Source organism: Takifugu rubripes, chromosome 5 (assembly GCF_901000725.2).
Source record: "Takifugu rubripes chromosome 5, fTakRub1.2, whole genome shotgun sequence".
Classification (NCBI taxonomy): Eukaryota; Metazoa; Chordata; class Actinopteri; order Tetraodontiformes; family Tetraodontidae; genus Takifugu; species Takifugu rubripes.
Window position 1 is genome coordinate 10,834,320 of NC_042289.1, and position 15,037 is coordinate 10,849,356.

Genomic DNA, 15,037 nt, shown 5'->3' on the forward strand with positions numbered 1-15,037 from the left:
ATTTCTACTCTGATTAACATTATGACAGCGCCAGACTTGGGATAAATAAAGTCGAATTAATTATTTGAAAACCTAATGAGCAGAGAGGATTTGGGCTCGTCACATATTGCACAAGTGGAGGAGGGCTTTCCAATTTCTGACGGGACGTGTTGGGAATTCCTGTAACGTGAGATTTTGGGGGGTTTATTGAGAGGCTGGATGGTCACATAGTTTAATTCTCCGTCCTGCTTTCAGTCATGCGGGTCCCTCCTGGACGTGCGGCCATAATCGCAGGTGCGTTCACGGACCCTGCTTTATTTTAAGGGTTTAATGGATTTAAATGCTGATCCATAACTAGGACAGGATGAGGTGAGGTGAGGTGAGGTGAGGTGAGGTGCCCCCACCCCCCCAAAAAAATAAAAATAAAACAAGAAAAAAAAATCCCAAAACTCCACGTTGCATTTTAATTAAATATACACATATTTCAATGGGAATTTCTGATAAACCAACATCCCGTGAAATGCTAGAATTTAATCAGCTAATATTGGTAAAATAATTGTAAAGCAGCAGCTGTGTTGAGTCCAAACGTGGCTGTATTTACTGGCTAATCCGCTGGAACGCTGCGCGCTTGGTGCCGCGTCTCCGGCCGAACCTCTGCGCCTGCAGTCTTTTCTTCCCGGCATTCAGCGAGCCCTTCCTCCCGGTGGGTCCCCCGTGTAGCTGCGATGTAGTTCTTATCAAAGCCCTCCTGTCTTGTTGTGACAGCTCTGATATTGTTTATTGAGGTGGATGTCAGCTTTAATTAGCAATCGATACGGGGAGCGTTTGCAGAGCGCGTCTCTGACGTCACAGCCCATTACCGCCTCTCATTGGGCCTCATATTCCCAGAGACTGGGCTAATTATTGGGAGGTTCATGTGGATAAAGTAGAGCTCATCCCTCCCTTCACATCATGTCCCCGACTCGCTGGCCACACTCGCTGCATGCTTTTTAAATTCCCACCGCCGGCCTCCACACGTCGCTTCCTTTTGCCTGCGGGATGATGGACAGCAGGATACTGGATCCACCTCACGCCCAGTTCGGAGGCTCTCTCGGCGGGATGGTGGGCTTCCCGTACCATCTGAGCCACCATCACGTTTACGAATTAACCGGGCACCAACTTCAGTCCGCGTCCGCGGTTCCTTTCTCGATAGACGGATTACTCAATGGCTCCTGCGCGGCGTCGGTGGGTAATTCCAACCCCCTCTTGTCGTCGGGCTGCGGGATGAATGGAGATAACCAGCACTACAAACTGACAGGTAAGCCATGTTTACACAGCCCGCTGCTAAATAACATCTCCTGTAGAAACAAAGACGGGGCGCACAAGTTGAGGACAAACCAGACACGCAGGCAGACGCTTTCTCTTCGCCTCCCACTTCGATTCCATCAGCAGCCAAATCTGGAGCCGCACCAGAGGGGAAACATTGTTCCTGTCAGCCAGTAAACACAAGGAAACTGCTCCCGTCTGAGGGCTTTTCTTCTTCTCTCACAAACGCTGCAGATCCCATTGAAGCAAACACAGCGAACGCTGCCGTCCGCAGCTCCAAGCGCGCAGGGTTTTGGTCGATTTATGTGAAATTACTTTTCATTTTTCTCGTTTTTATTTTGTTTTCCTTTTTAAAAAAAATCAATTGTGATTGTGCCGCCAGACTCGGGGGACCCGGACAAAGATAGCCCCGGCTGCAAGAGGCGGAGGACCCGGACAAATTTCACCGGCTGGCAGCTGGAGGAACTAGAAAAGGCTTTTAATGAGAGCCACTATCCCGATGTTTTCATGAGGGAGGCTCTGGCTCTGCGGCTGGACCTGATAGAATCCAGAGTTCAGGTAAAACCTCACTGACAGCATCTATTTAGCATCGGTGTTATTGTGCTGCACGCCTTTATTTTGGCTCCTTATTGTCCACTAATACAGACAATGTGTTTATTACACACTATTGGATAATAAATAGTAATAAAGACCACGTGATCAATAAAAAAGACCACTCAAACGCATATTTTTCAGTAATATACAGGATTCATATATTTAAATAACCCAAAGCACCAGTGTTACTTGACCTTTAATAGCTCAAATTAAAACTGCCCTGTTTCTCTTGGTAAAAAGGGCGTTTTTTTCCATTTTAAGTCATTTTTTAATATTAGATAATTTTATTGCAGCCGTCAAATATTAAACAAAAAGCTCCAAAATAAAAATGAATACATATTATTTATTAGGGGTATCCTTTATGCAATCCCAACAATTTAAATAGCTAAAATGTGGGACAATTGATGAGTTTATGTAATAAAAATAATAATAAGACGTATTAATTTGTCCTGGAACCTGATTAATAACATACAGTGAGGTACAAAAGGTTTAACCCAACTTTTTGTGTTCTGTTCTGTACACAAACCAGGTCACCCGGGGCCAGTTCAGGGCCTGCACAGACGTCAAAAACACGTTTCTGTTGAACCGCCGCGTTGTTCAAACTGAATATTTGGAAGAATGTTCCTGACCCGTTTCCTCTCTGCAGGTATGGTTTCAGAACCGCAGAGCCAAATGGAGGAAAAAGGAGAACACAAAGAAAGGTCCGGGTCGACCCGCTCACAACGCCCACCCCACCACCTGCAGCGGGGAGCCCATGGCCCCGGAGGAGATCGCCCGCAGGGAGCTGGAGAGGCAGGAGAAGAAGAAGCGGAAGCAGGAGCGGCGCCTGCTCAAGTCCCAGAACAGGTTACAGTCCGGGGATTTACTTCACACCCCGGGGTCGGACAGCGACAGCGGGGTGTCACACGTGACCGACAGTGACCACATCCCCTGCCAGCCTTTTGACTCTGTGGGGGGGAACCAGAGCTGCGACCAAACACCTCACTCCTTCCAGACTGCAGACCACAACCAAAGACACTTGGACCAAGACGCTGACGCGCCCGAGCTGGACTCGTCCGACGCCGGCCACCGGTCCAGCCTGTGCTCCGGCAGCTCCAGAACCTCCGGCGCGCAGAAACTCAACCCTTTTAGCGTGGAAAGCCTCCTCTCGGACTCCAGACCGAGACGCAACCTCGCGGCCTTACCCGCCTCACGGCCTTTAATCGGAAAGGGGCACTTCCTGCTCTACCCCATCACGCAGCCGCTTGGATTCATTGTTCCTCAAACGGCTCTGAAGCCCACAGCAGCGGCGGCGGCGGCGGCGGCGGCGAATCCCGACAGTGACCCCCCAGCGGGGAGGAGCCACGCCGGCGTCTCTGCGCGCTCCGCGGGCTGCAGGAGCGGCTCCCCGGACTCTGCAGACGCGTCAGCACAAAGCGGGTTGGTGACACCCGCGGAACAGGCGCACGGCAGCCCGCCCCGGGCGGCCCCGGGCGCCGGCAAAAGCACTCACATCTCGGTTATTTGCGGCGACTCGACGTTCGCTCACGAACACGGTGCACAAGTCATCCAGCCTGTGGATGCAGACAGGAAGGGGCATTCGGAGGGCAAGGAGCAGCCTGTCAGCACTTGCGCAGAGAATAACGCGGACTCTAAAGAAGACGTCGATTTGGAATAAACCACCGAGGGTAAAAACAAACAAAAACAAACAAAAAACACTGAAACGACGCATTTATTTGGCCAAAGCTTCAATCTTTGCATCTAATCTCCAGGTTCCATCCTCTGACAGTTGTGCTCTCTCTCTCTCTCTCTTTCTCTCTCCATCTCTCTCTCTCCCGAGCGTGTGCGTGAGTCAGGAGTCTTTAGATTTCCTTTTAATGTGTGATAACATGTCAAAAAACCAACAAAAATCCTCAAGAGCTGTAAAAAGGTATTATACTATTTATATATGTAAGTTTTTTCTTAAATAAATCTATTGTATACAAGCACCTCAAAGCGTGTGAGAGCCTAAATAGCAGCCAGCGCGGTGCAGGAGGAAATCTCATGTTGTACTTTGTATATTGCCTTAACAAATTTATTCATCTATAAGCCCCAACTGAAATGAGGTTAGGGGCCCGAGGCGAAAAGGACCCGCTCGACTCCTGCAGAGTTTTGATATGAAAGTAATTATTTTCCCGGTGGCTACTGCAGAGGGATTCAGTTTATTTTAGCTCAAAGGGGGTTATAATACATTACCGATTTCTAGTGATATGAAATCACATAAACTTCCAAGAATAATAGAATTAGCATGAAAAGGCCTGGGTGTCAAATTGAAATAGGAAAATAATAGCCCCGGCAGCTGGGAGCGTGTGTGCGTGGCGTGCGTGTGTGTGTTTGTGCATATTGGACGGGAGATGGAGATTCGTGGGGAGGCATTTTCATGAGCTCTTTCCCCCCTCTTCTTGCTCCTTCCCCCCCCACCGTGAGGGCCCCTTGTAGCGGCGCTATATTAAGATAGATGTTCGATGATATCCCTCATTGTTCTGTCGCTTTACATTGATGTTTCCGCCTTATCAGCCTATTGATCATGCGTCGGCGGTAATAGGACGGGCCGTGGCGAACGTGCCTATTTACAATAGCAGAACACATTTGTTGTAAAGGGTCGCGGGTCCCCGGGGATGCCCCCCCCCCCCTCCTCCCCGCGATCTGGGACATCTGCTCCCCTCCGCAATATCAGCAGCGTTGACCACAATATCACGGCGACGCTGCGGCTCCTGTGGCAGCACAGAGGGCAGAAATAGAGATGAAAACAACAAAAAAAAAAAAAAAAAATACAAACCCGAACGGGATCTGGATTTTTTTGGGCCGCAGCCGCCGAAATCCCGCCCGCCTTTAGTGTTTTGATTTGCAAATAAATTGAAAATAATCGGAGGGGCGAAGCTTCGCGTCTGAGCCGGCGCAGATGAATTTCAGAGCCGCCGTCCCTCTCCAAATATTTACATAAATTTCCACCCGTGCAGCTGTTTGCTCCAGGAAGCGATGTCTTATGAGGCTGGTGCGGGGGGGGGGGGTGCAGGGGCGGACAGACAGCAGCCAACATGGCACACACGCAGAGAACATGCGGAAGATTAGGCCCGCATGAGGTGGAACCGTGCGTCTGTGTGCGGGATTAGACAGACCCGGCCGTGTTTACGTGCTCTCTTTTATCTGATCTGTAGGATTTTAGCCTTCGGGTGCAGGAAAGTTGGGTCTTTTTTTTGGACATTCTGAATATTCCGAGTCGATTTAAGGCGAAATCGACGCAGCCGCGCCGTCAGATCTTTTCTAAAAACACAAGGTTTCAGCTGTGAACCAACCTGAGGTTGTTCGGTGTGTCTCTCCAGGCTGTTTGGGATGTCTGCCCAGTTCATCCATAATTCATTAGCGGGCTGAATGGGAGTATCGCTGGCTGCACATTGGTGGCCTTAAGGTGAAATTAGCGATTTGCTTAAGTAGTTAAGCTTTTCTTGCCTAAGAGCTGCACGCTGCATGATTCAAGACAAACTATCAATCGATATGCCCAGGCAGCCTCCAGGAGCTGTGTCGTCCATGAATCACACTTTATGAATTCAATTTATACCCTGAGAAATTTTCAATTTGAACGGCGGATCATTATGGGAGAGTGTAAATTGTTTTTGCTCTATTATGCATCGGACGCCATCATTTTTCTTTCTAATTACGAAGGTGTCAGGTCGGGCTGTCATGCAGACGCTGATTTTCAATTTAACTGATCATCACGCATTCATTTTCCCATTTGATAAATCTGCTATCTCGGAGCGCCTCCATGCCCGGAATGCTAAAAGAGAGGCGCAGATTGGCAAAGTAATAGGGGCCTGCATGCGGCAATAAGTGCAGATCAGGCAGCTAATTTAGCACCTCCTGGTATTTCCATTTCCATTTCTCATTTCCAACTCTCAAAGGAGGGTAAAAAAAAAAAGCCGCCTAAAGGCAGAGAGCTGGTAGGCTTTTCACTATCGGAGGAAGACAGAGAGAAAAAAAATCTATACCAAAACGGCTTGTTTTCAACCACACGTTTCCTAAATTAGGATATCAGGCTTAATTAAGGCTAATGGGGGTTTCTCAATATGTGTTAGTTTTATTTAATAGAAACAAATTTGCACAATTAATTACGGCCGTGACATTAAAGGTCTGCAGAAATAATCAGGCGGGCTTAATTCCAGCCCAGACTGGGTTTATTTTACCGTTATTAGCTGAAAATGACAATATTATTAGAATTCAAAGTTTGCCTCGCGCGTGTCATTTGTGGCTTTGCCTCCTCCAAACACACGACAAATGAGGAGATTGCGAAATAGGTGTGACAGGGAGAGAATTTCCCAAGTTTCACGCTCGGCTCAGCTGAAGCGGGATCTTCCAGGCCGGGATAAGAAAGAGCCGTGTCACTTAGGAAAGAAAAGATCCTCCATAAAATCAAATGGCACTTGACATTTGGCTTCTCCTGCAGCAACTCTGCCACGTCTTTTAGGATTATTTCACATCTACAGCCTCATTAATGCGCCGCTGGTTTTAATCAGTCTTATCTGCGCCGCGCATACCTGCGGATAAGCCTGAAATTACCATCTGCATCGATTTCCTTAAAATCATTTTAATTATCTCAGAGTGTTTCAGGATGATTCTCTCCCATCCCAATGTGCTTTAAACGCAACAATTTATCCTCCTCGTTAAATGATCACGAGCGTCCTCTGGTCTTCTATTTAAACTTGAAGAAATTCACTCTTTCACATTCAGCAGCTGCACGTGAAGTCGAAAAAATATCAGAAAATGATTCACAAAATTATAAACAAAAGAGGAATAAGCGTTTCCAAGCGTTTAAGCATATAGAGCCTACAATTATCGATAACTTGACCTGCATGTTGGTTTTTGGGCAGTCGAGATTGTCTTTTGTAACTTTGGGCCACGTCAGCTGACTGATGATAACAGAATAACACATCATTATAACACATCAACACCAATCGGACCTGAAAAAACTCTCCCCAAGAAGAAGCGACGAGGAGGAAGAACACGAGGAGCTTCAGCAACAATAGAAATTCCTGAACAGATGAACTAAAAGGCTGATCAAGCTGCATTTACACTCTTTGATGACCCCTGAAACTGAAACGTCTCCAAACTGTTGAAGTTACGGACGGCGGATGAATCCAATAACCCCCCCCCCCCAATAAAGTCCCTGTTAAAAACTGCACATTTCTCCATGATGTGGGGTTGATATTGTGGAAGAATGGCTGAGGGGGAGGATTAGATATTAGACTCCTCTCCTCAGCGAGCGCACGTGCGTGCTGGATTTGAGAGGTGATGAAGGTCCTCCTAGAGGGGTTCCACCTGTTCCTATCATTATCTAATGTGACCGGTGGGTTTGTCACACCAAAACAGTCTGTCTGGTTTTATTCTTCTTCACATGAGCGGTCTACTTCCTGTTGACCCTAAAATACTCGAGCGGTGGATGATTTGGGGCCCCACGGTGACAGAACCGTTCTGGGACCCTCCGGTTGGAGACAGACTCCAGACCCAGTGGGTTTTACAGGACTGGGTTCAGACTACAGTGCTGAGCGGTGAGTAAATTAGGCCACGTAGCCTGCATGCTAACGTGGCTCAGCCCATTGTTGCACATAATCTACATAATCTTCGTGACATTCTGGTGTTTCACATTCGTGTAAACATGTTGTGATATAAACCTCTATAAATGCCATCCAACTCCCATGTGCTAATAATTAGCCTTGTTGTTCTTAACTGGGTCTAATCGTGGATGCCGTTCAAGGGGAAGGTTCATCCAAAAGCGAGGATTGATTTTTCTGCACACCGACGTTAACAGAGGAATTCTGAAGGGGAAACCATAGACGTGGCTGAATCGATTGGAGCGACTGTTGTGGTTCCTTATAAAAGAATTAAAAAATATGTATATACAAATTTTGTGCGAAAACAGCAGCACACAACAGAACCGGCAGCATTGTGTGGCGACAATGTCATTTAACATGAAAAAGTGCATGTGGAACATATTTTGAGTTGAGCTTGAATGCTACTAGCGTCAAATTAGCATCCTTTTTGGATCGTGTGTTTTCTTTACATTTAAACTATTCAGCTTCAAAAGTCAGCGGTGGAGTCACAAACTTGTATTTTATGAATAATTTTGTCCAGAGAACTCTAATTTTGTCCAGAGAACTGCAGCAAGGCCTCTTCAGACAGTTCATAGCTGATGACCGATGGCTACGATTAGCCAGGTGAAGCAGGAGCAAAGTGAGGGGAACTCTGGGGGCTCTTAGCTCGGTGAAAATGAACCGTTCCAACATGTGGAGGCCAGGATGTCGCAAGAAAATAGAGAAGACTTCCGGATTCAGTCAGGAGAGAAATAAAAAGCCTCTAAAGCAGGGCTGAGGATGAGGAACACATGTCGGGGTTCAGGATTTTTGCGTGCGAAAAAAAGTTTCTGAATAAAAGTTCTCATTTCTCGGTGACCTTCCAAAACATCACAGCTACATTTACAATAGCAAAGCATAAAAAAGAAGATTCCTGCTTCTGCTTCTCCATTTTCCTCCCTGCTTTGTCAGTGATGCCAGACAACCACAGCGTTGGCTGTCAGAGCTCAATAAACCTATACTTTGTCCTGCCTGAACACTGAGAATCACTCTCGGGTCGGCCCGTACGTGCTGCAGCGGCAGAACCCCCGAGAACATCAGCAGGTGTTTCCTTAAAGCTCCGGGAGAGTGCCCATACGTCTCCTGCTCAATAACCGCGTCCCAACGGTTTGCAGAAGCATCATCCAAGGCGAGGCAGCGCTGTGATCCGAGGAAGAACGAGCTCCGGGCGCGGGAGCGGGTCCCGTGTGGACGGAACAAAAGTGCTGGCGGATCTCTGGATTAGAGGCCGGAGGCCACCGTATCGACTCCGGTGCCCGTTTGAAGACCCCACAGAGTTTAGCAAGAAGATTCCCAGAAAGGAGCGTGAACTTTGATCTTTGCCTGAGCTCGTGCTAGAGGTTGCTAGACGTGACCTGTCCTCCATGAAGGTGCAGGACGAGGATCTTACCTGTAATCTGAAATTGACCGCAAATACCCCCCCGCCCCCCCGTCACAGGTGTATCACTGTATCATGAAACGGGCTCTTCGCTCTGCTGTGATGTCACCTTTACACGCTCGCGCACGGATATTTGAAACACAACAGAGTCTGGATGCAAACCAGAACAGCGGCTGTTATCTGGAGCAGCGCGGAGCTAACTGCTAAACGGGGATTTATATGAGGAAGACAAGTGTTTACCTTCTTCCACTTCCCAGGAATCGGAGGCCCGGAGGTTAATGAGGTGTGAAGTGTAAAAACTTCCCAAGATGGGAAGCCTTCTCCGGTGTTAAAGCCATGCTGTCCAAATGTATTCGTCTATGTTATGATTGTCTTAGATCTCCAGAAAGCGCCGCGCGGGCCGCTGCTGACGCCACCTGATGGGTTCCGGTCCAGTATGACCCGGTTGAAGAGAAGTCTTGGAATAAACAATTCCTTTACTCTTCAGTCAAACTAACGAAACAATAACACCAACAACAAGAAGAACAATCATGTGACCTGTCCAATGGTAGTTGGTGGTTAAGAAGGAGCTCAGTGTTGGACACTTTACAATTTGCAATTAAAAAGGGTCTGACAAGTCCTCTAAAGTGGACTCACACCAGCTCCCTTCCTGGACCATTAAAGTGGGTTCTGCAAATGTACGTAGCACGTCAAATCCGAGACCTCCAGCCCCTCGATTACACGCACATTATTTAATCCCGGGCTCGGTACTGACACGTACACTTTCTGCCATTAATATGCCCCGAAGCTCAGAGATCCACGCGAGGTCCGGTTCTGCTTTAATGGGGCTCGGCCGGGCCTGAAATGTGACCGGAAGAGCGTGCGGGAGCGCGTTCTGGGCTCTGCAGCCAGCCCGATCGATCACATCTGCGCTAAGGAAGTGGTGAGATGCGACAGCCCAGAAACATTTCAATATTGACACGACGAGCTGGAGAGCTGGCACACTTGTGGATATAAAAGGCCCTGTCGCGCGGCTGTAAACGGGTGTGATTAGTCATAAAGAGGCTTATTTTGCAGATGCTGGAAGCAAATTAGCGGTGATAGCGGGACATAATCAATGCCCTTTACTCCGGGAGGTGCGAACATATCCATCAGGAGCACTGAGGACGGCGGAGGAGCCTTCCTCCCGTCCAGCTCCTTATTGACAGTCTGAGGAGGACCTGAGGAAGGAGCTTTTTAAGACATAACATTCATTTCTCTGTTATCGATGAGTGGTCGGGCTGTTCAAAATAAGTGATTAAGAAAGGGAGGCAATAATTAAAGTGCTGCCTGCAGCTTCTTTAGCTACAAACACAGGCTGGAGAGAGCGATGCTAATGTTTAGCCCGGCCCTACGCTAAATGACAATTTAATCCCCAGATACAGATGAATGTTTTCAGAGTTTTTCAGGAGATAGCTTAGTTAGCTGCAGATCTAATTGGCCCATAACTGAGTCTGATCCCGCATTCGAAACCTCTGGCTGCTTCCATAGATTGTCTTTGGTTGCCCTTTTGAGAAATGACAACAGTGCTGCGTTCAAGCGCACCTGTATTTTAGTCTGTTGGCCTGTTGTGAAGATCCTGAAGCCACTGAATCACCTCCGCGACCACAAACGTTTGTTGGCAGGCGCTAATGTCAAGAGGGTCCAGAAAACAAGTCAATCAAGAGAAAAGAGAGAGAGATGGGGAGGGAGGACAAGGAGAAAATGACAGGACTTGCAGGAGAGAGGTGAGCCGACCCAGTTCCAGCAGTAGACTCTGGAGCCGGTGTGTCTCAGAGGACTTCCTGTCTCCTCCAGAGGAAGGTGACTTTGTCCTTGATGGAAGGACTTTCGTGAAGTGGACGCTCCAGCAGGGGCAGACGGGAACAACAACACAGCCTGAGAATCTGATGTGAGTGGAACCGAGAGGGTCGCGGTGAAGCAGCGCTCGTCGGCCAGTTTTCAAGCACAACCTTCTCTTTTTGGGAGTCCATTTCGCATCATCAACACTTTTGCTCCCAGGCTGCTCTCTTCCTAATGGCCGCCCTCTCCCATCGACCTAAACTTATCACTTTGTCAGGTTAATGTTAGACGAGCTGCTTCAGTTCTTAGATGCACTCTTATTTTCTGCCATCTTTCACATATTTGCATATGGCCACAGACATTAGCTGTGCATGTTTTACTGAGCTGTCCACCCCAAAATTGTCCCTATATTAGCACACTTTGCTAATGAGATTAATTCAGGATTTATGCAATGTCTTGCTAAGCGCATGCTTACTACACAAGAGGGAGTCATCTTGCCAACCGGGTAGAACAATGTTTATTGTTAGCAGAGGCTGAAGGGACAAGGATGGGTGGACAGAGCCGGGACGTGGGCCGACTGGCTGGTCCAATGGAGGATATCTGGCTGCTCAAAAGCACCAAATGCCCAGTTAGACGAGGCAGCACTACTTAGTCTGTGATCCAGAAATCCAATTAAAAATTATTTCAAAAACCAGAGGGCGCAAATACAAAGTTTCTAGAGAGTCGAGTAGTAAATGACCACAGAGGTTCAACAAAATAGTGGAGATGAGCGGAGAGGAGGACAAACCTTTCATACTGCGGCCACCTGCGTCAATGAGGGTCAGGTGAGCTGATTACAGAGGCAGCGCAGGTGTGCACCCACCAGGAACCCCAGGAGGGCCTCGCCCATCCAGGTAGAGCTAGCAAACATGGGGCAGGTTCCATTTCTACACTTGTAGTTTAACCTCAACATATATGATGAGACGATTAAACTAAAACTGAACGCGAATACACATTAGCCTAATTAGCCTCGTTAGCTGGAGGTGCTAGGTCTAAGAGCCCCACAGTCATGCTGAGTTGACAGTTGACGGTTTACACCTTTAATGACGGCCTGCTTTTGTCTTTGAAACAGAGACGGAACATTCAACATATGTTTCCACACAGAATATTTGTTTCAATTCATTAGTTAAAGAAGGATATTTTGAAGTTACCTGCTTAAACTATTAATAGCAGCTGTGTTGGGGTTGAGACACTTGGCAGATGCAATCTCAAAGTATTGTGTCTAAACCCACACACACACACACACACACGCACACACACACACACACACACCCCACACACACACACACACACACACGGGGATGTTCTTTTCTAAATCACAGCAAGCCTGCAAATTCAAGATATCCTCCTCGACAGAAGTGCTTTCCCATTAATGAATAGAACATGAGCCGAGGAAATTATTCCCTGAATTCTCTGGGCAGATAATGATTCTCATCTTTATCAGTGGTTTATCTTCTAAGGTCAAGATTAAAGTGAAAAGTGATGTGAGCCCCCGGTGTCTCCAATTAAGGAGTGCGAGAGGGAGAAAGACAGTGTGAGGAGGAGAAAAAAAAGGAGAGAGCAGAGGTGGATTGTGCTACATTTACTCTGATTTCAGGTCCCCACAGAATCCAGGAGAAATAGAAAACAACACAATTAAATGGAGACACCTGACACCCAGACCTCCCATCAGTGTGAATAATAATGGAGTAACTGCTGAATGTGACATCCTGTCAAACAATTAATGGGATCACACACATTAGCGCCTCAGAAACCTGACAGAGTTGATGGTTCTTCTGCTCCAGGAAGACCTCCAGACGGATCTCGCTGAAGAACATGGCAGCTCCAGGAACAATAAATGACTTTGTTGCAGTTAAACCAGTGGTTTGGGTCAGGTGAACAGCCTCCGCAACGCCAAACACAACACAAAGCTGAAGCGAATGATGGGAAATGTCGAGAGGAGTTTTTGTTTAGGACCACAAATCCAAGTTTGACTGTAAAAGTGATCGGTTATTGAAGCTTTTTTATATCGTCTTTTCCCTCAGTCCCTCCTCTTCCTGTTTCCTTAACCCCGCCCCCTGCGTTTCTTAAGCCCCGCCTCATCCTGTTCCTTCTACTCTTCTAAACTCTCCTGTGTTTGAAAAGAACGAAGGACTATAATAACTTGTGAGCTAAAAACAACTCAGTATCACTTTAACAACTTCCCCTCCCCAACAAGAACAAAAGTGCAAATCTCGTTAAAGTGGGCTCTTTCTCAGACCCTTCAACAGCAACATTTTTTCCCAGCAGCCATTGCTGTAACAGCCTAAACTTTGCTTGGTTTAATTTTCAACCCAGAGTTTCCAATCCACATTGAACTTATGGTAATAATGAATAATGTAAGAATTCTTTGCTTCCCAACGAACCGAAATAACGTCTGAGTTCTGAAAAAGAAGCAAACACGCTCGCATCACACATCACACCTACGCGTTGAGCCCACATTAAAGCAGTAGGCGCTTTGTTATCGACACAAGACTCGATTCAAGCAATTGAGAGAAACACAAAACAGAGCAACACATTTAATTGCTGCGTGTTGTCAGCGTAAGGAATCAGCTCAGTTTCTGTTATTAAAGTAACACCCTCACAGAGGCCCAAAGTTATGGAAAATGAAGTTCTCCACACAAAGGGACTTTATACTCCTTCATACCATAATTACACACACACACACACACACACACACTCACACACACAGTGTTTCTTGACTGGTTGTTAACATTTATTCAGGGACTTGCGTGTCTAATGTGATGTTTTCAACTGGCAATATATTATTTTTGTTATCATTATTAAGACGTTATGTATGTTGATTGCAACAATAATCACTTGTGTCGATGGATGTAAAACACGTTGGAGCACATTTTAGAACTTGTATTTCTTTATGTCAACTTATGGACTGAACTCCTGGGGTGTCTTAGCATGTACTTGTTGCCCCATCTCACCGGCTCCCGTCACTGTTCACGACGCGAGTTGCGCCGAAGAGATCGGGCGAAGCGGTGGAACCGAAGCATCCTGTGATCCACTTAAGGGTCCCGTTTTATTTGACCAAACAAAAGAAGCGGCGGGGTTACGCTGGGAAAGGGAAGCAATCCTTGAGCTCCAGCGGCCCGTGGCAGAGAGATGATTCCTCCAGGTGGATTCTTTTAGTTCTGCTGAGCTGCACTGATTTGGCAGCATTGGGTGGATATCACACACACACACACACACACACACATACACACACATACACACACACATACACATACTGAACAATGCTCAGTGACTCTGCTGTCCTATTCCCATTTAAATTGCCTCCACATTTCCTTGCTGACACCTGTTTAAATCAATGCCTTCCTCTGCAGGTCATAGGCCTGATGTTCTACGCCGCGCGCCAGCCGCCTCTCAAATCCACTAAAATCAACACAATAATTGAAATATTTTCAAGCTGATTACACTGAGGCCTGGGGCTTGGCTGGTTGCTAAGTGTGTGCTCCCCAGTTGCTAGGGGGAGTAAATCATCTTGCATTATTTGATTTTTGTTACCGATATGAAACCGCCAGTCCCTCGATTAAATGTCTCCCAGTCAAACACCGGGGGGTCTGACCGGAGAGGGAAAACAGTCGCCGGGAACCTGTGAAATAGCAGCTCTTAACTTCTTTTTTCGTAGGGCAGCCACACAAATCTGTCTGTGTTTATATTTGTTCCTGGGGAAACAAACACAGCTCAGACAATTTAGACAGGGCGGCGATGTCTCGGCGAGGGTTTGGGGGGGGGTCGTCACGCCTTTATTTGAAAACAGACCCAAAGTGCGGCCGTTTTATTCACAATCACGCTATGGATATAAGAGAGGATATCTAGTGTTGAACGTATATGTTTCCTGTTTGATTCGGGAACGTGGCTCAGCTAATGGTTCCATTCTGCTCATCCTTCATGTAAATCAGGGGCCACAGTCTTCCTCAGCACACTCTGGGACCTGATGCTCCCTGATTAAAGCCAGACCTTCACTCTCATTTCATTTCAAATTAATACGGCGCTGAGAAGGATTTTCTCCAAAGACTTGTCAGACATTGAGGGCTGCTCCAGCCGGCCTTGTCAAATGAGATCAGCGCTCGCCATAATGGTGGGGTCAAGTGGAGGGGCAGCCTCTCAGCTCCGTAACAGGCTGACAACGAGCGTTATATCACGGCCTGTAAGTAGCCAGCGTCCGAAACTTCGGATGCACTCGAAGGTGTGCGGCATTAAAAAAAAAAAAGAAAGGCATCAGGGTAATCCTGCAAATGGGAGTCAGTTGAATTTAATCTACTTAAGC

The 15,037-nt window shown here is 47.2% G+C and overlaps 1 protein-coding gene across 1 annotated transcript; it reads left to right on the forward strand.

The window, feature by feature from the left end:
- The first annotated feature begins 427 nt into the window (after window positions 1-427).
- Window positions 428-3,852, forward strand: uncx (UNC homeobox). The gene is made up of 3 exons (XM_003964854.2): window positions 428-1,276; window positions 1,667-1,842; window positions 2,525-3,852. The coding sequence occupies exons 1-3, from the start codon at window positions 1,018-1,020 to the stop codon at window positions 3,533-3,535; spliced, it is 1,446 nt and encodes a 481-aa protein (XP_003964903.2). The 5' UTR covers window positions 428-1,017; the 3' UTR covers window positions 3,536-3,852.
- Window positions 3,853-15,037: the final 11,185 nt, after the last annotated feature.

Excerpts from the sequence above, each read along its gene's own strand:
- uncx (XM_003964854.2), top strand. The coding sequence starts at position 1,018 with ATGATGGACAGCAGGATACTGGATCCACCTCACGCCCAGTTCGGAGGC. Across the intron at positions 1,277-1,666 it reads CCAGCACTACAAACTGACAG|ACTCGGGGGACCCGGACAAA; the intron begins GTAAGCCATGTT and ends TTGTGCCGCCAG. Across the intron at positions 1,843-2,524 it reads TGATAGAATCCAGAGTTCAG|GTATGGTTTCAGAACCGCAG; the intron begins GTAAAACCTCAC and ends TCCTCTCTGCAG.